Below are 23,116 nucleotides of genomic sequence, written 5' to 3' on the forward strand. Positions count from 1 at the left end.
TCCTCCCCACTAAAGACTTTCATATCTTCTAGATCAGGGATTCCCCACCTTGGGTCCTTGGCCATTGTGACTGGGGATGATGGGCATTATAGTCCAACATTTGGCAACCCCTGTGCAAGAAAAGTAAGTGCCCCACCCTCCTCTGTGTAGTGCTGGAATTCTTATTAGCCATAAAATGCTTGGGGAATAAACCCATATAGGCATTATTGTTAGAAATATATATATATATATACACACACACACACACACACACACACACACACACACACACACCCTGACTCCTAAGAAAAAACTTCTTTAATTTTCACTTTATGGAAATACATTTTTTATTCTCATTTCCATGATACAAAAATGTTAAATATTAAACAAAGTTTATGAAATCTACCCAAGCAGATTTTGTTTTTTGTTTTAAGTAAGGAAGGTTGGTGAATTATTTTAAATACAGAACACAACCCACAAAAGCTAAGGGAAAAGGTGCGGGGGAAGGGAACCCCACCCCACCACCCATACACTTCCCAAACAAAAACACAAGGTTTAGGAAAATAAAGTTTTCCAAGATATGAGGATGGCATCAGTTTAAAGTTTATTTCAGGGTAGGGGGAGGCTCATGGGGTGGAGGTTTTCCTGCCGAGAGGAAATCCTGTGGGTGAGGGTGCCAGGCAACTGAGCTGGCATGGAAGTGGCATAAGCATCTGGAGTCCAGCCCTCCTGGACTCCAGACTACAACACGGACAAGTCCTTTGTGTCCAGCATCACAGGTTGCATGCCGCGTAAAAGGGATGCGCAGTCAGTCCTGCTTTTTAGGTCTAACGTTTACGACAGCAAATATTTCACATAATCAACAAAACCAACGTGTATACACTCGCACACACATAAACACGTTGACAATGATTGTACAGTAGAGACAGTTTAAAAAATTAAACTGATTTCCAAGAGACGTCCTGCCTTTTGCTGGTAAACCACACTTTATGCTTCAATAAAAAGATGGCTGCTTCTGAGGCGTCAGAGTCTGCTTTGCACCGGAGTCTGCTTTGAGCTGGCGCAGTGGGCGGCTACCAGGTGTCAGGGACGTCAAAGAGCCTAGTGGAAGCACTCTTGAGGCCTCCTAGAGGGAGCAAAGCAGGGAACGCCATGAAAGGTCTACAGAACAAGGTGAGCAAGGCACGCAAAGAACCAAGCCAGGGCTCACATTGCTTTGGGATCAAGTTTCTTGAGAGGGAAAGCCTACCTTGCAATGACCTGGAATGACAGATTTAAAGACTGAAGCTGGTCACACATAGCTGGGGGGGGTCCCAACTTTGGGTGCCCAGATGTTGGGCTGCAGCATCGCATTACCCAGACCCAGTGGTTCCCAACCTGGGTTCCTCCAGCTGTTGCTGAACTACAACTCCCATCATCCCCAGCCATAATAAATTGTAGCTGGGAACATTGGGAACTGTAGTTCAGCAACATCTGGGGACCCAAAGCCTGAAAAGTTGTCAGTGATCATTATGGTCATTTGTAGTAGGCTTTTATTTATTTAAAATTCATAATAAAAATTAAAACAAATTACTGGGAAAAGAATGCGTTAAGACAAAAATTATGCTCTAGGAAGAATTCCAGGGCATGCGGCAAACTTGGCAGAGCGGTTGTGGCAGAGTCTCATACTAAAGAGAGCCTTGGGATGGGGCGGGGAGAGATCTTTTTAGATGGGGACACCAGAAGCTGCCTTCTACTGAGTCAGACCATTGGAGCATCAGCGCTGCAGCGTTTCAGGCAGGAGTCTCCCAGCCCGACATGCAGAGGCATGCGAAGCAGGTGCCCTGCCACTGAGCTCTCCCCTGAGGGGAATCTCTTCACAGTGCTCACATGGAGTTGCCCATCCAAATGCAAACCAAGCAGCACCCTGCTTAGAAAAGGGCACAACCGAACCTGGCATGCCATTGAACCTGGCATGCAGAGCAGACGCTCTTCCACTGAGCCACGCCCCCCATCCTCAAAGGATGTCGGAAGACCCTCTGAAGGAAGCCAGCCGCCCCCTATGACCAACGGAGGAAGCAAAAGCAGCAGTGTTAATCTGCAGGGGTTAAAACGTGAGAAGAGCTTCCCAACAGCAGCTTAGCAGTGGAACTGGCTGCCTGGTGAGGCAACTGAGCTTTTTTTTTTTTTGCGGGGGGCAGGGCGCAACTGTGCCCAGGCTTCTCACCGCAGATAATATTCCTTCTCACAAGAAGAGCCCTGCTGGATCTGTCCAAAGGCTCTCTAGTCCAGCATCCTGTTTCCCCATCGTGGCCAATCAGCAGGCTTTTACGACAGCTCAGTTTTGCTGCTGGGTTACTGGAGCAGCCACCCACCCAGGCCAAGCGCTCAAGTGTTGTGGCAGGCCAAGAAGTGGTTCTACCATCACTAGTTCCCTTTTCCTCCAGGCCCATCAAATGGGGGGGGGGTTGTGTCCTCCCACCTACCAGCTGCAGCAGGCTCCCTTTTGGCCTTTTTGAACTTCTTGGCTCTTTTCTTCCCTTCTTCTCCGGTCTCTGCCAGGGTGTCCGGCTCCACCTCTTGCCCTTCACTCTCCTCCTCGGCATCATCGCAGCCACTTTCCTCTTGAATGGGACTCATACTTCTCTTCCCTACAGTGCTGGTTGCTGTAAAACTGGGGCAGAGAGAAGGGAAGACGACACTGATGTTAAAAGATACAAAGGGGATTCTGGCCACATCTCCCAAAACTGTAGAACAAGCCGATAGGGAGAAGTACCACCATCAATCAGGTGGCAGCAGCAAAAAATGGGGGAGGGGGTTAAGGGGCTGATTCTAGAGGACCTTTAGTGCACGTGCACGCATGCACGCACGCACACACACACACACACACACCCTGTCATCCAGCAGCGGCCTTTTCAGCGAGCAGAAGCCGCAGTTCCACTTCCCACCTGATCATGGAAAGGTGGCAACTACCTTGCAAATCTTGCAAAAATATCACAGACATCGAAGTGCATGCCAGCATCAACTCTTTCCACACCACAAAGCCACCCCAAAACCACACATATAGATGGAAGCAGTTTGAAAGGGCTCCCTTTGATACCATAAAAGCTGTTTCTCGTTATGCCAGCATTTTAAAACATGCAGGGTTTTTTTTTAGAATATTTGTGCCCTGTGTTTGCTCCCTTGAACTGTCTCCCCGCTCAGTCAGGGTGGCTGAGAAGCCATGAACAAACAAGATTAATTAAAACAAGCAACATATCCATCTATCTACCACACACACACTCCCCCAAATGAGAAGGGGAAGATTTCTGCCATTCTGTATTTATTTTATATCATTTTTATACCACCTGATACAGACTCCTCTAAGGCGGTGTACAAAATTAAAACATAATGAATGTAACACAATATAACATGGTCAAAATTCACAACACAAGTAAAAACAACCTCAAAAGATAAAAATATTAAATATTTTTTAAAAATTCCAGTTAAAAGCCTGAGAAAAAACAGGTAGGTCTTGAGGTTCTTCCTAAAAGCATCAAGCAGAGAAAGAGATGCTCTTATTTCAAGAGGGAGAGTATTCCAGAGCCCAGGGTAGCCACAGATGAGGCCCGGTCCCGAGTTGCCACCAAATGAGTTGATGGCAACCATAACAGGACCTCCCCAGATGATCTTAATAGGCAACAGCGTTCATGACAAAGAAGGCACACTCTTAAGTACCTTGGACCCAAGATGTTAAGGGCTTTATAGATAATAGCCAGCACTTTGTATTTCGAATAATATGTACTTGGAAACATATTGACAGCTGGTGGAATACAGGTTCGATGGGGTATGTTCTCCATGTGATGCAGAAATGCCCACTCGAAAGTGTCTCACCTGTTGATGTTGTAGTAACGGCCCTGCAGCATGTATGGGGCAGCCTGCGTTTTCAGCCGCTTCCCCTCCATATCCTTCCAACCATCTTCTGCCCATTTCCTCTTGGTCTGCCTCTTCTCCTCGTGCTTCTTCTCAACATATTCCGCATAAGTCTGGATTCGGTAACTTTCAGCATACCTGCTGGTATTAACAGCTGTGGGGAGAAAAGAACTGGGGTCGCACAGAAGCCAGCACATACAGGATACATTTACTGGTGAAAACATAGACAGGCCTCCGTTTAACTTGCAACTTAAAATAGGGCCCTTCCTGAGCTATCGGGATGAGTCCTAAACACAGTAGTGAGAGGTCCTAACAAGGACTGAACGGTAAGAAATCTCAGTCAGGCTTTTTTGCACAATATAGGGCTCCTGGATAATCAGAGAGTGGCCTGGGCGCCTTTCACATCCTTAGTGAGGAGTTATTTCATGTGCTTCACACAAGACGACGACACGAAGAGAGGCCAAGATTACTACCCTGGGGAGATAAATAACTACTCCTGGAGGAGGAGGTAGAAGAAGAATTCATTAGAAATTCACCTACACATAAACTATGTATTTGTTTTGCCAAAAAAACCCTCCACATCTCTAGGCAGTTTACACAGGGTTATAATACAGCATAAAAATCAACACATTTAAAACAATTTGAATTGTTTTAACACATGTGTCGTAAGGGTTTTTTTGAAAAGCTACCAGAGATTATGACACTCGTATTCTGAGCTAGCATAGATTTGTGCGCGCGCGCACACACACACACAGCAGATACATATACAGTTGGAAATCTCTGGCACATTTGAGACAGGATGACTCTTGAGATTTTTCTAATTAGCATTTTAGTTCGCAAAAAGAGCAATAACTTTTCTGCCCCCAGCCTATTAAAAAGTCTAGTAAAACAAGGCAACAAAATGTGTCCAAAGCTTTTGGCAAAGCAGGCTCTCTTAAAGAAAGTGCAGGGTGGAAGCACCCAGCTTGTCAAAAAAGGACGTTTTGCTGCAGACAGTGTTCCCCCTACAGGCCGGGAACGCGGCCGTTTGTGGAAACACGGCTGCTCCTCTCTGGCTGTGCGTGTGGGTGCCTGCATCTGTCTGTCTGTGTCATTCGCTGGTGTCACCGCCTGCTATCTTGCAGCAACATTCCCTCCAAGTCCCAGCAACCTTTCATCGGCAGGCCAAGCCCTGGCAGGAGGCCAACTTCCACTCTGACAAATGAGTCAGCAGAACTGTCAGCTGATGTCCTCCTCCACTTCCAGTCTGGCTGCCTGGAGGGAAGCACCAGGCCGCCCTCTAGAAGCCGAATCCCTTCCACCTTGGTTCCATTCAGGTCGTTCATCTCCACTCGCGCGTGGTGGTGGCACCAATCGCTTTGCAAGGACCAACTGGCCTATTGACCAGCTTCTCTGTTGGAATTTCAACTCCACGCTTCCCCCAAAGAGCCCAGGGCAGAATGCATTCACTCTCCCTGTCCCCTTCCATCCTCAAAACAACACTGCCAGGTGGCTTAGGCTGAGAACCTCCAGCAGTCCCCAGGGGCCAAGCTAGACAAGACCCAAGAGTTCTGCAGTGTTTGTTTGTTTGAACATTTCTTTCCTGCTCTTCCTCCAAGGAGACCAGAGCAGTGCACATGGTTATGTTCATCCTCACAACAACCCTGTGAGGTAGACTAGGCGGAGAATTAAGTGACTTGCCCAGAGTTGCCCAGAGTTTCATGGCTGGATGGGGATCTGAACTCAGGTCTCCCTGGTCCTAGTCCAACACTAACCACTAACACACATTTTAGTTTGAATTCCTAAAATATTTTCCATTTTTGAAAAGCAGCCACGGGAGTGGGGGTGGGTGGGGTGGATATCGAGCCCTTTCTCCCCACATCACAGTCCTGATCCAAGTGAGATGAACCCCTGCTGCCTATTAAGATCACCTGGTGAGGTCTGGTTATGGTTGCCACTGGCTCATTTGGTGGCAACTTGGGACTGGGCCTTCTCTGTGGCTGCCCCCGGGCTCTGGAATGCGCTCCCTGTCAAAATAAGAGCTTCTCCATCTCCGATTGCTTTTAAAAGATGCATCTATGTTCTCAGGATTTTAGTTAAAATTAAATTAATTTTAAATTATTTAATAGTTTTTATTCTGTTTTTACATTTGTTATATTTTAAATTATGTACACTGCCTAGGGATACACATATCAGGTCGTATATAAATACTTTTTATTTTATTTATCTATTTTTATACTGCCTGTCATGTACATCTCTAGGCGGTGTATTAAGTTTAACACAATATAAACAAGTACGAACAATAAAAACAATCTCATGAAACAAATCATTAAAATTATTTCCAGCTAAAAGAGAACAGGTGCCTCTTGAGGGTCTTCCTGAAAACCAACAGAGAAGGAGATGCTCTTATTTTAACAGGAAGCATATTCCAAAGCCCCAGGGCAGCCACAGAGAAAGCCCGGTCCTGAATTGTCGCCACCAAATGAGCCAGCGGCAACCGTTGAAAATAAATATCCCTTGCAAACTGCTATTAGCTGCAGAGGCGGGCAACGGCTTCCCCATGTTTTCTCCTCTGTGGCTAACAGTGGCTTCCAAGGGGGTCATTTGGATCCCAGTTGTGGTGTGGGGAGAGTAAGATTCCACCCTCGCAGTTGGAAAGCATCCTTCCCCATGGCTATTCTTGGGGGTGGGGGGAAGATGCCAGAAGTTCCAGCCATGGAACATCCATCCAGGTGCTTGAGAAACACTAGCCCAAAGTCCGCTTGCGCACGCAGAGATGCTAGCTCCGCTCTTTGGATCTCAACCTATGCAAATAAACCCAGACTTATGTCTTGTATACAACTCAAGAGCTTCTGGGGAAGCCACGATGGGCACCACCACCAGCAGAATGTTTTGTGCTGTCAAGGGTGAAACACACACAATTCCTGAAAAACAGGAATCCGCCCCCTAGCTGGAATCCAGCGTTTGACACTGTGTTCTGCTGAACATTAGCAACCAATTTTTCTTGAGTAACATGCATTGGCCAGGTGCCAAGGCGGCAGTGCCAGACACACCCCAGGTCTGGGATGTTCCCAGCGAGGCTTCTGATTCCTGCTTTGAAGATTTGGGCAGCCCAGCTACTCTGCAAAACGCTTCTAGAAACAGCCTTGGGTTTCCAAAGCTCCTTGCCACATGGGGAAGGTGGGCGGGCACCCAAGGAATAAATCGGCTCAGAAAGAGAAGGAAGAAAGAGTAGCACACAGAGTTACTGAAGAGGAGGTAGCGTTGGTCATTTTGTGGAACCTGTTGGGGAAAACTTCAGAAGGAATCAGACTCCTAGCCACCATCAACTATCAAGAAATGTGGCACCCTAGAGAAGCTGGTCTTGTGGTAGCAAGCATGAATTGCTACCTTTGCTAAGCAATGGGAGACTACATGTGTGAGCACTGTAAGATATTCCCCTCAGGGCATGGGGCCGCTCTGGGAAGAGCTCCTGCCTGCTTGCATGCAGAAGGTTCCAAGTTCCCTCCCTGGAACATCTCCAAGATAGGGTTGAGAGAGACTCCTGCCTGCAGCCTTGCTCTCATTCTTTGCTCTCAAGCACTGAATCATTATGGCTAACCAGAATGCGTAGCAAAGCCCGCTTCCTTCACCCCCTTGGTGCCTTGCCATGCCTTGTGCCAGTCTCCGAGCCAGCTAGCCAGCCACAGGTCCTGCTTTCCAGAAGACGATCCAACCATCTCAGATGGCCTACTCAGGAAACCAGCAGCAAGCCCCACCCCACACACACCCCAACCCAGGCAGCAGTGCCGCTCCAGGGCTGGCAACCAAACCGCTAACAACAACTGATCAAGAAGAAGGACCGAGGGAAACAAGGCCTCCCCGGTGACACACGTTCCCATCAGTTTGGTTTCCGTGAGAGTGATGCCAACTGGTCACCGAGTGTCTCGGGAGACTCACCGATCTGCACTTGATCTGGCTGGCTCAGTGAGACGAACGCCGATGTGTCATCAATCCAAGACACCTGAATGTTACCTGCGGGAGAGGGGGAAGGAGTACAGAGAAGCTAAGTTCAGCCCACCAGAGGGGAAAGAGAAGGGGGACGGGGTGGAGCAGCAGCAGAACGCTGAGCCTGCTGGCGGACAAGCAACTTCCCACAGCAAGAGGATTAAACGTCTTGGACAGGTGGAGTCCAGACACATCGATTCCACGACTGTCGATGAAGAAGAAAATGACACCACTTCTTTGCCACTTCTTTTGTGCACTCATTCCTATCCCTCCCTCCTGTGCCAAACCTGATTGCCGTTCAGCATCACACCTGTTACTAAACATTTGATTCAGAGCCAGCTGTGCTCGTTGCTGGACATCCAACAGATCCATGCTCCAGAGGGCTCACTCTCCCCTGCCTCCAGATCGTCCCTCAGTCCCTCCCAGGCTCCCACCTTCTCATTCGTTGAGCTACTTACCAAAAGCACTAAAAAGCTGGTAAAGGTCGCTCGTCTTCCACTCTTTGGGAAACGTAACGTAAAGAACATGATCGCGTTTGGGCTGCACTGCAGGACAAAGAGAAAACTGCCATCAGATTTGTTAATACGATTCGCTGCTTCCTCTGCAGCAGAAGCACTGCAAGTGAGGGCATTCACAATGTGTCCAAGCAGAGACTTCGAGCAGGTCTGAGCCGTACATTCAGGACAGGGACCAGATTTTCACTACATTCAGGGAAACTAACCAATGCGACCCCCATCTCCAATCATTTACAGCCACAAATAGTCAAAAGTTATCTGGCTTTCCTCCACTGAAAACTGCCCTGAGATTTTATATATAGGGTGGTATATAAATGTGTTAAACAAACAAACCAATCTCCTCCTAGTACTGGGCAAAAGGAGCTTGTATCAGCCCTGTACTTGGGAAATCATACTTACAGTCCGGTCCTTCTAAGTTGAGATATGGAATGTCCATGACCCTCATCAGAAATAATCTGAAGTGGAAAGGAAAGAGTCACTTGTATGTTTGGAACAATTGGCTCACATTTGTTTGTTTTTAAAGATAACTATGAAATACTCAGAGGAACACTACAGCTCTGAGTGTCTAAGCTAGAGTAGTCTCTCACAATGCTGTAAGCTCTGACTTAGAGGCAGGCAAACCTTGGCTCTCCAGCGGCTGTTGAACTACAACTCCCATCATCCTCAGCCATACTAAATTGCCTACCCCCGATTTAGAACCTAGAAAAAGAGCCCCATACAAAATAAAAATGCAGCTCAGACTCAGAGAGAGCGGCCTCATCCCAATTTCCACTCAAGGCCATATCACCCTGACAATGATCAGCCTCCCAAAAGCTTAAGCAGCCGTGATCTGATTGATGAGCCCAGAGCAGAAGCAGAGGAGGAGGTTTTTCCTGTTATATATTGGGGGGTCATCTTGAATTCTGATTTCCTATTTTTTTAAAGGGAGGAGAGCTGGTCTTGTGCCCTGGTTTGCATTTGAAAGGGAAACTGCATGTGAGCACTGGGCCACATGTGCCACTTAGGGGATGGGGCCGCTCTGGGAAGAGCACCTGCCTGCTTGCATGCAGAAGGTCCCGGGTTCAATCCCTGGCAGCATCTCCAAGGTAGGGCTGGGAGGAACTCCTGCCTGCAACCTTGGAGAAGCCGCTGCCAGTCTGTGTAGACCAGGCCTGCTCAATTTAGGCCCCCACCCAGCTGTTTTTGGACTACAACTCCAATAATCCCTAGCCACAGTGGCCAATAGCCAGGGATTCTGGGAGTTGTAGGCCAACATCTGCAGGAGGGCCGAAGTTGAGCAGGCCTGGTGTAGACAATACTGAGCAAGATGGACCAAGGGTCTGACTTGTTAGCAGGCAGCTTCCTATGTTCCTCTTACAAGAGAGGTTACTTACTTGTTGAAAAAAGGTTCAATCAGCTTGGATCTGGCAGAAACGTGATTTTTCGGAGGGCTGAGAAAGGAACCTAGTCGACAAAAGACATCCAACAAATCATATGCAGCTGGCCAAGGGTGCAAAAGAGCGTGCAATGCAAGAGTGTGAAGGCTGCCAAGTACCTAGGAAGTTGGCCATGGCGATGAAACACAGGCCCGTGATGTAAGCATCGTAACCTGCTTCGTGCAGCTGCTCAGAAGCTGTGTTGTAGCTTGGGAAGCCTTCCGCACTTTCTGAGAAAGGAGAGAAGAAGATGCTGCCATTATTTATTTGGTATCTTTGTATACCACCCCAAACATGTGCCTCTGGGCGGTTTACAACCACCACCACTAAAAGCGCTAAAACAGTTCAACACAAATGCATGTAAAATTGAGTAATATGCTTGGGTGAACAGAGGTGTGTTAAGCATCTTAAAAACTGCCAGATGAGGAGAGACTCCTCACTTCAGCAGGAAACACATTCCCAAGGCTCGGGGCAGCAACAGAGAAGGCCCGACCCTGAGTAGCCACCAAATTTTCCTGTTTCCTCCAAATGTCCACCCCACCCTGTGATTTCAATATTTCTGGAAGTTTTCTACATTTTTATGGATAACATTTTTTTAACCCATTATCGTTGTCACGTTCACACATGCACTGTGTTATCAAGACTCAAGAGAAGCACAGAACCTGGGGGACAAAAGGCACTAAAAGCCCTGGATTGGAGCAGGCCCTATATGCCACCTGCAAGTTTTAGCCCAGCTGTACAGAATTTGCCATGCAACGTGCCTTGCCTTTCCTTACCGACTTTTGGAGGATTGAAGGGCGTCTCCTTCAGACGTTTTTCCAGCTCTGCGAGGGACGTGTTGTTTATAATTTCCTGCAAGAGAAAGACACCTAAGGGAGCAGGCTCCAATGGGCTCAGCTGTGCCACCCAGCAGCCACAACTGGTAACAGCATCCCAAGGAGTTAAGGGAAAGATTGTGGAGTTTCCTCTCCAATGTGGGAGTGCATCATTGTGAATAAATATCCTAGGATGGGAGTACTCAGACTTGGGTCCCTCCCACAGATGTTGTTGGACTACAACCCCCATCATCCTCAGCCACAGAGGAAGGCCACTGTGGCTGAGGATGATGGGAGTTGTAGTCTAACTTGGGAAGGGACCCAAGTTTGAGAACCTCTGTCCTAGTAGTGTTTGGTACTAAGAAATGTTAGTTTTGCTAGTTGCTTAAGCTCACTATACTAAAAGCCAACCCAAAGTAGAACCTGCTGTCTGTTCTTGTGGATGTTGCTTACCTTGAATGGCTGGGTGCTCGCCATCAGTTTTGTGTCCAGCAACCTAGAAATGAACGGTTTTCACAGTAAGGATAAAACATCTCTGAATTTAAGAACATTTGCCAGGAGTGACAGACGCACAACTCTTTGTGAACCGGAGACAAGCCTACCTTGGAAACACACATGTCGTGACTTCTTTAAACTCGCCGAGATCCTGCAATGGAAAGGACTCCGATTGTTCCAATGCAAGAGAGAAGAGGGACAATACCTTGCTCTGGGCACAGACCCAGGAATGCTGCAGCTTATCATGCAGTTATGGAATTCGTGGCCACAAGGTCAGGCAATGACAGGTAGGTTTAACGAGAGCTTAAGAGAATTTCATGGACGGGAGGCCTTTCAATGGCTTTTTTGTTGGGGGGGGGGATTTAAATAGAGCCTCCAGGTTCAGAAGCAGTATACCACTGAATGTGGAGCGGGGAAAATAGTGGAAGATGGCCATTGCCTTCTAGCCCTGCCTGTGACCTTGCTGGAGGCACCTGGTTGGCCACTATGGGAAGAAGCAGGAAGCTAGATTACACAAGCCTTGAGGCTGATCCAGCAAGGCTCCAAGGCCTGCTCAGAGGACCAAACCCTCTTCTCTGCTTGAGATAGGAGCCCCAGCATCCCCGCTGGTCCATCGCAGAGCAACAGGCCAATGCCTGCAGCAGTAGTGTCTTTACCACCGACTTTGCTTCCCATCAAGAAACCAGAAGTGTGGCAGATTTCAGAAGAGCTGTCCTCTCTGCAAGGATATCGAGACAAGGTCAGGCTGCAGAAACCACTTACCTCAGGGAGCGGGCAGTAGAACTGGTGGATGGTGTGCATGACGTCCAGCAACATATTGTGCCCAACCACAAGCTTGCCCTGTGGATAATCACACAAAAGCACAAAGGCATGAGTCGAGCCCACACAAAAAACTGTGCCCTCTACTGTGGCTGCAGCACGACTTTCAGTATACAAACACACACACACACACACACACACACACACACACAAACACACACAGAGGTCTAAGGTTTGGGTTCTCAACCTTGGGTCCCCAGATGTTTGTGTTATTTGGTTTGTGTTATGTGTTGTAAATGCATATTTTTACTGTTGTGAGCTGGCCAGAGAATAATTCGTTACGGGACGGCTCACAAAGTTGATTATTATTGTTATCACCACACCTTTTAGACCCCCCAATGCCTCTCCCACTGGGATCTTACTGGCTCAGCACGTTCTCAGTTCCTGCTCTGCCCAGTCTCTCACATGCTGAAGCTCTACGCTGTGAGCTGCAAGATTTCACTTTGACACACCGACCACTTCAGAACATGGCACACTTACCGAATTCGCGAGGGCATGAACAACTCGGGAAAAGCCCACGGCATCATTGAGCTCCTCCTGCAAAACCAAGAACCCAGTTGGAGCAAGAAAGCTTGGCAAAATATTCCGTGTCCCATGGAGCAACCCCCCAGCCTCACAATGTGCGTGTGGAAGGACGGTTTTAATTTATGGTGTGTGGCAGGGGAGATGATCTGTGGCAATCCCCCCCTTCCCTCCAGAAGCCGATGTGCCTCCCAAAAATGTGTCTCTGAGGGCCTCACAGCTGTAAGGGACATCTTTTTGGGAGGTACAGGCAGGTGCAAGCAGGGAGGGGGAAGAATGGCTGGAAGCTGCCTCTCCCTCCTAGCACCAAAAAAAAAAAAGCTCTTCTAGGAGCAGTCTTAGTCGGGATGCCAGCCACGGCGTGCATCTCTCCAATCCGTTCTACAAAGGTTGGGAGAAGACCCAAAGAAGCACACAACTAGTTCTGTGCACCCAAAGCAATGTTGGCCCTGTGATTCTTAAGCCCCTGCCCGCCCAACCCCACCACCGCCACAAGACCTTGCCCTTTGGCAACAAAGGCGCATACCTGCTCTTTCGCCTGCTTCTGCTGTTCTCTCCTTTTGCGCTCCTCTTCATCCACTTTACTGACAATAATGTATCTTTCCTTCTAATTAAGAGAAATGCGAGTTGTTACAGGAATAAGCAAGAAAGCTGGTACCAGTCCATAGCCCATTCCGTTTCTTTTGCCCGAGAACTCAACACCATTGGCTGCAACTTTGCATCAAGTGTGATATTTCTGTTCAATTGGTCTGAAGCAAACGGAGATGCTTCCTTGTGAGGTCTTTGGGAGATGCCCCAAGCAATATTGCACAACTGCAAACAGCAATAATCCCAAATGAGGGATTCAAGTATTTTAAACAAAACAACCATCAAGCAACAAGCCAAATTAATGTAGAAGCTTCATTGTCGTCTTCTTGGCATTTAAGAGTACTGCTAATGTTTCAGCAGGGTTTGAAATTTAGTAATTACAGCAGGTTGGGTAGGGTAAAATCATGTTGCAATGTGGAGTATCTATGTTTTGAATGACTATAGCAATAGTTTATATGTAAGCTATACATGTTAGCTAAACCACACAGACTGGTAAGTGGGAAGTCAATATTTACTTAATTAAATGTAATTGGATTGTTAAGATATTGTAAAAACCAATAAAATTTTAAAATGCAAAAATAGAGTACTGTTAACGAAGCACTAGACTTTCAGATATGGCAGGACAACAGTCCAACTAGCCCCTCCCTCCCAGCCACCCAAAGAGCATCCAAACCACTTGGGTCAGTGCGGCCACCCTCCACGATTGGAAAGATGTTTCTCCTACAAATCAGACCCCAAGGCAATGAACAGCAGGAAAAGCAAACATCCCCACTCGACCCCCAGCCAACAACCGCAGCCCCAAGACCTGGTCTTGCTGTAGCAAACATCAGTGGTCTCCTTTGCCAAGTAGGGTCCACTCTGGTTTGCCGAATGGGAGATGACATGGGTGAGCACTGTAAGATATTCTCCTTAGGGGATGGGGCTGCTCTGGGAAGGCCAAGAAGGTCCCAAGTCCTCTCCCTGGCAGCATCTCCAATATAGGCCAGGGAAAGACTCCTGTGTGCAGCCTCGGAGAAGCCACTGCCAGTCTGGGTAGACAAATGGAGATCTCTGAATAGACAAGGCTAGCTACCTTCTCTGTTTCCAAGGTTTCAACATGGATGCCTTTAGGATACCTACAGTGAAGCATGAAAAACAAGGATTAATGACTGGGAAATATTTGGGAGTTCAGGTCTGCATAGAGTTCTGGGATTGGAGGGATCCACTCAAGAACACCCCTTGGAAATTGTATGCAGGGAGGGTTAGGGTTAGGGTTACCCTAACCCTTCAGGAACTCTGGTTTTGCCCGCCCCGCCAGCACACAAACGTTTAAAACACTCCCTGCGTGCTCCATACACTGAGGGACAACACGGAGGGGAAGAGGGGAGGAGAGACGGGAGGGAAACACACAAACGGCAAAAGGACTTTTGTGTGTGTGTGGTCACGACAGAGAAGGAGAGTGACAATAAGATATGAGGAAAAGGAATTCACAGATCTACAAACGAAGACAAATAAAATTCTTACTACGAGAGAAGGAGAGAACCTGCCAGGAGCAACGCAGGACTATAAGAACTGGGGCGGGGTTATCCCCGTCGGGCTCTAAAGGCTTTCTATTAGTATTTTACATAGTCCTGCCCAGGAGCACATGACGAGGATCACTCAATGAGATGCCTTGATTGCAGCAACCGAGAAGTGTGAACTCACACCATTGAAGCAAAAAAGAGGATCTGCTTGAGGCACTGGATCTGGCAATGGCTCATTCACTGACACACACAAACACACACACAGGTCATCGCAATGCTGCCAACAAGAAGTGGCGGGGAAGCACAAGTGAACCTGCACCTAAACATGCTTACTGGGAAATACAGCTGGTCCTGCAGTCTAACCTATCAATATTTGCTCTGTGTGCCACTGGCAAATAGTGGTGCTGAGGTCGGTGCCCATCTGCTAAGGAGCTACAGCCATCCCTTCTGGCTGTACAGCCTCTTTCTCCCTCTGGAGAAGGTAATCCTAACCCAACTCTTTTCTGGAAAGCACAGCAGCAAAGAACACAATACCTACTTCCAGCTCAACGTCTGGTAGATGAGTTTCCTCTGAAATCTAAAGTGAGAAAGAGAAGTTAGTAAGAGTTCCAGAGAAGAGTCAAGTCCCGGTTTTATCTTCTCCCTCCACCCTCACATACCATAAGAAAGAAAATACAACTTTTGCAAGAGACCCAAGTATGTTTTCAGATTAACATACCCTGTGCACGGCTCCAGCTCCAGATTTGTGCTTTCTTCGTTCTGCAAGAGATATTCTATCCTTTCTCTGAAAGGGAGAAATGGAAAGCAGATCCAGTTATATGTAGTTATCCACAATGGAACCATTTGCTACCATAACCGAGAAAACCACTTAGAATCCAAACACGTAGATCGACTACCACTAGCAACACAGACTGGTCTGTCTGAACTTCAGCTTCTGCAGACATGTGTTAGCATCACATTAAGTACTGGGTGGCTTTAAAAGGGGCTTACACAACTTTTGGAGAAAAGTGTTATCAATGGATTTAGGCTACCTCCAGATACAAAGGCAGGAAGACTGAATCCCAGCTGCAGGGGAGCAACAGCAGGAGACGGGGCATGCCTTCATCTCTTGCCTATGGGCTTCTCAGAAGTGTCTGGTGGGTCACTCTGCAGAGAAGCTGGAGACACTGGACTAGACTGGCCTTGGGCCTAATCCAGCTAGGCTCTCCTTGTTAACTGAACAGAATTTGGGAAGGGGTAAAATGGGCGGAAGAAACATCCTGCTCTGCCCAATACAAATTATCCACCTGCTTCCTCATTTGCATGCCGGTTTTCTTGCCTTTGGCAACATGTTTCCATCCTGGGATGTGAAAGCTAGTTTGCTTTCTCTAGCTCTGCAAATTACTTCACATCCGAGGGTGAAAGCATGTTGCCAAAGTCAAGAAAACCAGCATACAAATGAGGAAGCTGGAGGATAATTTGTATTGGGCAGAGCAGGTTGTTTCTTCCACCCATTTTACCCCTTCCCAAATTCTGTTCAGTTAACATAAGAGCAGCCTTGGAGATCCTTTTTATGGGCAATATGACCCTCAGACTCTCTTCACGCAGAGGCTGTGCTCTAGCGCTGAGCTACAGTTCCTCTTTCTACTGATTTCAAGGCACCATAGAAGCCAACCAGAAATGTTGTCTTGAAAGTGGAACAAGAAGAAAGAGCCTGTCTCCTGGCTTAAATCTATTTGGCTGGCAAAAAACTTAGCTTAATTCAGAAAGTCAGCAAAACAATGAAAATGTTTCTCAACCCATTTCAAAGAGGAGACGCTACACCAGGACTGTTATCACTGAGAGGACATGCTTTCACTCACATCACTTTCTCAATGAACTTCTTCTGGTCCTCCGGGACAGTCACAGGGCACTTGGTAGCGCTGGGGGACATGTACGACAAGGCTCCCACTCCGTTGGCTTGAGAGCGCTTCTCATCATATTGCTCCCGGAGCTGCCTTTCCTCTTCTTGGTTTAAATAAGGGATTCCTTTAGAAGAGAACATGGACCAGACAAAGATCATGAGGCGATTCTCACGATCACCAAAAAGCGGGCTAAGGGAGCCTAGCCCGTTTGGGGGCGATCGTGTACTGCCACGGGGGCCACATGGCTCTCGGGAAAGTGAGTATCGCAAAACGAGGGGCATTGCTGGAATTTAGTTAAAAGAAAATTATCACCCAGACCTATCCTAGCATTGAAATCACCCACCACAATTAAGTGGGAGTCATGATAATCTAATTGGATCTCATTTATAAAGGTCTCCAGTCTTGGCCAAACCGTTCTGATTTCTGCATGTGTTCCAATAGGTGGAATATAAACATTCAACAGGATAATAGAATTATTTCCAAAATCAATCTGGACCGCCATGGTGGTCCAGATTGCCAAGCGGATTGGACATAAATTGGAGCGCAGTAGAGATCAACATCGCCAGCCCTCCGTGGGGCCTACCTCTTCCCCTCCCCGCAATGGCACCCAAAGATAATGACTTGTAACCAGGTAGATACAAATCTTTTGTGTCCAAGTCTCTTGGATTAGAATGACACCGAATTCAGTAATAAACTGGAGTAAATCACGATCTCGTGATTTGGCCTCCCATCCAGCCAAATTCCAAACACAGAGACGGATCTCATCATGAAGGAGTGACAGTCAGGCCGAGGGGAGGGGAGAGTGTTATCAGGAGCCCTCTTATCCTGGTGGATAGGCTCCATAGCATCATTCTCTTTATTAGGGGAAGCATCTCGCACGGGGGTTGGTATGGATTACTTCCATTTATGACATTAGAGGTGCAGATTAAAGCAGGTTGATGCCACAATTTTCCCATTTCTACAGGTGCCTTGGAAGCAGTGTTCGCTCTAACAGGGATTTGCAGATGTTGTTGACTACAACTTCCATAATCCCCAAGCAAAGGCCATTGCAGCTGGGGATTCTGGGAGTTGTAGTCAACAACATCTGGGAATCTCTGTTAGAGGAAACACTGCTTTATCTTTTAGGCAGTACCCTCAAAAGATGTACCACAACTGAGATCATACACTCACAAACACACACACACACACACTGAGGAGGAGGTAGGAGCTGTGGGAACACATTTTAAGAGAGGCATTGAAAAATGAAGCTTACCATTGCGAAAAACTTTATTAAAATCGAATCCCTGGTTTGCTAAAAAGTCTATACTTGAACTCTGGAAGAAGAAAAATATATATGATGTAAGTCACTTGAGCCTAAGAAAAGTTAACCTTTTAAAGTTACTATAGACGGAAACATGCTGCAGTACTCTCTATACATAAAATAAAAGCTCCTGGAAGGGAAACCTATACAATTTAGTGTCTTCCAGGCACAAACCCAGAAGACCCTAAGCAGTTTGGGCACCAAGTACCTCCGAGACACCCCTATGATTGATCAAGAACCACCTCATAACTGCAGCCTCTGTGCACCAGGTTCAAACATAGGAAACTGCTGTATAGAGTTAGATCATTGGTCAGTCTAGCTCAGTACTGTCTACAGAGACAGGAAATGGCTCGCCAAGATTACAGACAGAAGTCTTTCCCGGCCCTACCTGAAGATGCTGCCAAGATTGGAGCCTGGGGCCTTCACATGCAAAAGATGCTCTGCCATGTAGCCATGGCCCCATCCCCTGAAGGGAATATCTTACGGCGCTCACATGTAGTTGCCCATCTAAATGCAAACCAAGGCAGACCCTGATTAGCCAAGGGGACAATTCATGCTTTCTGCCACAAGATCAGCTTTCCTCCCCATGAGGAGCACAGAGAAAGATACTGTCCTCAGTACTGGCTACACATTGATGGAATTCTCTTAGTTCTTAAGATGTCCATCAGAGCCTGGGCACACTTCAAATCAAAGACTCTTCTATTGGAGCCGCCAGTTTGCAGCTGGTTAAACATTTAATTTCAATGCACCACTTTCAACCACATGTTAGCTACCCTGAGGTTGTGCACTGTGGATAAAGATACAAGGTTAGTGATTTTTTTAAAAATGAAATTGTGTTAAGCTTACTAGTTTCAAGAACTACAGAAGAGAGACTTGATGCCAGTAGTTAGAAACTGTCTTGTAGCACAGCATTCATGAGAAGCCTGCAAGGTAGCTTCCTCTCAGAAAAAAAGATACAAACTGATTATTTCACTAACCTGACAGACAAACTTGACATCTGGTGATGTTCTGTTGAAAGGTTTGGGGAAAATATAGAAGTTAAAGGATTTGATGATGTACCTACAAAATGTAAAAGCGGTGTTAATGTACAGAATATCACTAATAATGTGCCGAAATGTTTAAAGTGTGAATAAATCAAGAAAGCAACATACTTCTCTTCTGTGTGATCATATTTAAAAGTGCAAAGGCCAAACTGGAACAGCAGAAAGTCCATGGAATGCTGGAGGGAAACCAAAAACCATTCTAAACCTTTTGCTACTCCAATGCTTCCTTTATTTATTAGTCTATTTATCTAACATAGTTATATACTGCCTGATATATACAACTCTAGGCAGCGTACACAATCCAAATTACAATATAAAATCAAACACAATTAAAACACTTTCACAGAAGTAAAAATAATTCCAAGTGAAACAATTAAAATAATTTCACAGGATAAAAACAATTAAACAATTTAAAATTAATTTTAAGAAAAAGCCCGAGAAAACAGGTGTGTCTTAAGGGTCTTTTTGAAAGCAAACAGAGATGGAGAAGCTATTATTTTGACAGGGAGCATATTCCAAAGCCCTCAGGCAACCACAGAGAAGGCCCGGGCCTCAAGTCACCCCCAGTCAAGGCAGGGGCAACCGTAACCAGACCTCCCCAGATGATCTTAATAGGAGGCAGGGTTCATGACTTCACTTAATATTTTAATTGTGTCTTTTTTACCACCTTGTTTTTAAATTCTGCTGTACACCGCCTTGGGATTGTTTTAATGAAAAGTGGTATATAAATATAACAATAAATAAATAAATGACAAAGAAGGTGGTCTCTTAAATACACAGGACCTAAGCTATTCAGGGCTTTATCGGTAATGACCAGCACTTTGTATTTCACTCAGAAATATATCAGCAGCTAGTGCAATTCTTTAAAAATCAGTGTTATATGTTCTCTTTGTGTTGTCCCAGAGACCAACCTGGCTGCCATGTTCTGTATCAGTTGTAGTTTCAGGACTATGTACAAAGGCAGCCCCACGTAGAGTGCATTAGAGTAGTAAAGCCTGGAGATCACCGTACTACTGTTTTAAGGTCATTTAGCTCCAGAAATGAGAGTAGCTGACATATCAGCCAAAGCTGATAAAAAGTACTCCTGGTCACTGCCTCAACCTGAGAAACCAGAGAGAGTGTTGGATCCAGGAGCATTCCCAAACTACGTACCTGATCTTTCAGGGGGAGTGTAATCCCATCGAGAACAATCAGATCCAAACCATCTCTGGTTTTGACCCCCTACAATCAGTACCTCCATCTTATTTGGATTCAACATCATCCAGCGCATTATCCCTCATCCAGCTCATCATCGCCTCCAGAAAGGCATTTAGGGGCATTATGCTATTTCCTGATGAAGTTGCTAAGGAGAAAGATTCGGGTGTCATCAGCATATTGATAACACCCTGCACCAAATCTCCTCATGACCTCTCCCAGTAGTTTGACCTCATAACCTCTCCCAAGAGCATTGGAGACATTATGGACTCTTGTGGAACACCATACAGTAACTCTTGCTTTGCAGAGCAACAATATCCAAGTGACACCATCTGGAATCTACCCGAGAGGTAGGAATGGAACCACTGTAGAACAGTGCCACCTAATCTCACCTCTGTCAGGCGCCCCAGAAAGATGGTCAGTAGTACTGAAAGCTGCCAAGAAACCCAAAAGGATCAGCACACTCCTTCTGTCAATACCTAATTGGAGATCATCCATCAGGCCTTCCAAGGCAGTCTCAACCCCATCACCTAACCAAAAGCCATTTTGAAATGGGTCTAGATAATACTTTGGAGTAGCCAGAGGACAATGAGTTTCATTTTAAGACTTGAAAAGCACAATATTCATTTTTCAGTCTTCAACACATTTACCTTTTTAAGCTTCTGATACCGTTCTTCAGGTGTGTCAAAGCCATTCGTTAATGCACTAACAGACGGTCCATCACTGATTCCTAATAATTAGAGAATTACAGAATAATTATAGAATTATAATTATTCCTAATAATGATAGAATCATTAACAGATGGTCCATCACCAATTTATAATAATTATTGGAACAAACCTTTTGAAATGAAGCAGTGATGCACGAGAGTTTCCCTGGGGTTGCAAATTATATTTGCAATTACTGCAATCCATAGACTCAAATACATGTGTATTTTGTTTAAGAGAGCACCCTGATTCCTCATTCAATTTCCCCCCTGGAAATATTATTTCCCTTGTGCACCCAAGAGATTGAATGTACTGCTGGAAGAGGAGTGGTACCAACCATATAGGAGCATCCTGCCAATGTCTTCCATCAATATTACTGCAGCCTGGCCATAATCACTGGAGTGACCACTTTCCAGAAATGTGAGTCACAGGCTTAGATCCTCATACCACATTACTACCAAGAATCCCATCAAATGCGCTGTTTGCCCTGCTGTACCTGAAAACTCCCCATCAATAGCCAAGAAGTCGGCTTCTTCAATAGCTTCATAAACTTTGTTGAGGGTATCCTTAAAATCTGTAAGCAACAAAGAGAGAGGATCAGGCCATCCCACGATCATGCTCTCCTGCTCATGTCAAAAATGGCACAACAAACAAGAATGCCCCTTCCATATCTGAAGAATAATTCACAGCCCTATAAGCCACACTGGGCAAAAATCACACATGTTTCCAAGTAGCTGGGAATCTCCCTCTACTTTCATTTTACTACCATTCATAGGTTATGCTTTTCCCATAAGAGAGGCCCACACCAGATGCTGCCCCATAACATCCTGCAATGGGACTCTGGGGAGATCCCTTCTCAGTTGGCTGACAGTTGCAAATAGCATGCAAACAGCCCCTGACCCTTACGGGCTTTTGCCAAGAGCTGCCCCACCATTTCCTTCACTGTCAAGCTTTTCTAGCCTCTGGTGGAGCCAAGGAAGGGGAACCTTATCAATCTTCTCCCCATGCTTCTTGTAAGACCCAAGTGAAACTGACCCGGTTTGGGAGGCACTGAGCAGTTCCTGTCAGTTTCACTGAGGTCTGACAGCTTGCTAAAGTCAAAATTCCTATAGGCACCGGCCCTGGTGGGCAGAAGAGGCTGAGGCGGACTAGCAGAGCTTTCCCCAACCTTGTCTGATTTATGCACCATAGAAAGGGGGGACGGGCGGGGGACAAGAAAGAAATCGCTAGGCCACAGATCCCTACAGACATGGGGAAGAACGTGGGGGATGACGACCTCCTCCACGCCCTTTGCCCACCTGCCCCGCAGCTCCAGTTTCCCATTCTGCAATATGGGGGTTGGATAATCCCACTGGCCTACCTGGCAGGGCTGTTGTAAGGATGTCCGCCTGTCTAGCTAGGAGCCTGCACGGGAAGCGCTCAGGGCGCTGGAGAGCCCCGACCCTGAACCCCACCCCAGAAGGCTCAAGAGGCAAAGCACTCTGCACATGCTTAGAGGTGCTCTCGCCGCTCGCCCTTCAGCCACCCATCAATCCACCCGTGGGCCCCAGCCCCGGACTCACTGCTCCTGGTCACCTCCATCCCTGCGGGTCGGGGGCCGGGCCGGGCCGGGCCAAGTCAAGTCGGGTCGGAACGAGCCAGGCCGAGGCCTCCGCTCGGGGCCCGCTTCTACTTCCGGAAACAAACCCCGCTCCCAGGCACCCCCTCCCTCCTTCTCGCGACGCTGGCATCGAAAGCCACGTGGCCTGCGAGAGGGGAGGGGCTATGGGCTGATAAAGGGGCGGGCCTCCTTCGCGAACGCTACGGAGCATGCGCGGGCCTATTCTCGGGGGTTTTGCCCTGGGTTAAACACAGGGTGGTTGTGAAAGAGAAACCGAAGTACCCCGCTCTGGGCTCCTTGGAGGAAGAGCGGGATATAAATGTATAATAATAATAATATAGGCGCCACTTTGGTTGTATGAAGAATGTGTTAGCAATGGAGAGAGAGTTGGCTTGACAGAAACTTATAAGTCGTTCTCTAAAACGTCTAAAAGGCTTTATTAGTCTAGCCACATCATAAACACCATCGGCACTCTGAGAGATCCTCAGCATCATGTTGAATACCATCCAACCTGAGGGGCCCAACATCTGGCACTACATCGACAATCATTCCCTTTTGCCTACCCATGTGGTTTTCTTGGTAAAATACAGCAGTGGCTGACCATGGCCTTCTCTGTATGAAATGATACCTTTGTCAGAAATCATTGCCATTTTATGATGTCTTTCTCTCTCTCTCTCTCTCTCTCTCTTTTGTTCTGGTCATTGATCGAAATAAAAGCTGATTTCTGATACCTTTGCCGTTGTCACTGAAGTGATCGTCTGCCTCCAGCATTTTCCTAAATCGCTGCTGCCCAATATAGGTGCCTCCTGGCTTTAGCTGGGCAGCTGGGATGACCTTTGCATTTTGGGTGACCCTACTGGGAATATACCTCCCTCCCAGGAA

General features: G+C 46.9%; 1 protein-coding gene across 3 annotated transcripts; it reads right to left on the reverse strand.

The window, feature by feature from the left end:
* Positions 1–279: 279 nt before the first annotated feature.
* On the reverse strand, positions 280–22,358 carry PARN (poly(A)-specific ribonuclease). Of its 3 annotated transcripts, none has more exons than XM_053276769.1 (24): positions 22,197–22,358; positions 21,131–21,208; positions 20,578–20,657; positions 18,842–18,909; positions 18,668–18,749; positions 17,643–17,703; positions 16,349–16,514; positions 15,226–15,291; positions 15,046–15,084; positions 14,078–14,120; positions 12,944–13,024; positions 12,376–12,432; positions 11,839–11,916; positions 11,184–11,227; positions 11,035–11,077; positions 10,543–10,618; positions 9,886–9,996; positions 9,725–9,794; positions 8,751–8,806; positions 8,295–8,381; positions 7,789–7,863; positions 3,832–4,024; positions 2,445–2,632; positions 280–1,105 (listed from the first exon to the last, which is right to left on the reverse strand). In XM_053276769.1, the coding sequence occupies exons 1-24, from the start codon at positions 22,213–22,215 to the stop codon at positions 1,053–1,055; spliced, it is 1,914 nt and encodes a 637-aa protein (XP_053132744.1). In that variant the 5' UTR covers positions 22,216–22,358; the 3' UTR covers positions 280–1,052. The 3 variants fall into 3 exon arrangements, with proteins under 3 accessions (XP_053132744.1, XP_053132745.1, XP_053132746.1); XM_053276770.1 differs by having other exon boundaries at positions 22,210–22,352; XM_053276771.1 differs by lacking the exons at positions 18,668–18,749; positions 18,842–18,909; positions 20,578–20,657; positions 21,131–21,208; positions 22,197–22,358 and adding an exon at positions 18,079–18,168.
* Between the last annotated feature and the right edge of the window lie 758 nt (positions 22,359–23,116).

Source organism: Hemicordylus capensis, chromosome 13 (assembly GCF_027244095.1).
Source record: "Hemicordylus capensis ecotype Gifberg chromosome 13, rHemCap1.1.pri, whole genome shotgun sequence".
Classification (NCBI taxonomy): Eukaryota; Metazoa; Chordata; class Lepidosauria; order Squamata; family Cordylidae; genus Hemicordylus; species Hemicordylus capensis.

Excerpts from the sequence above, each read along its gene's own strand:
- PARN (XM_053276769.1), bottom strand. Across the intron at positions 18,750-18,841 it reads TATGATCACACAGAAGAGAA|GTACATCATCAAATCCTTTA; the intron begins GTATGTTGCTTT and ends TACATTTTGTAG. Across the intron at positions 16,515-17,642 it reads TAATAAAGTTTTTCGCAATG|GAATCCCTTATTTAAACCAA; the intron begins GTAAGCTTCATT and ends TCTCTTCTAAAG.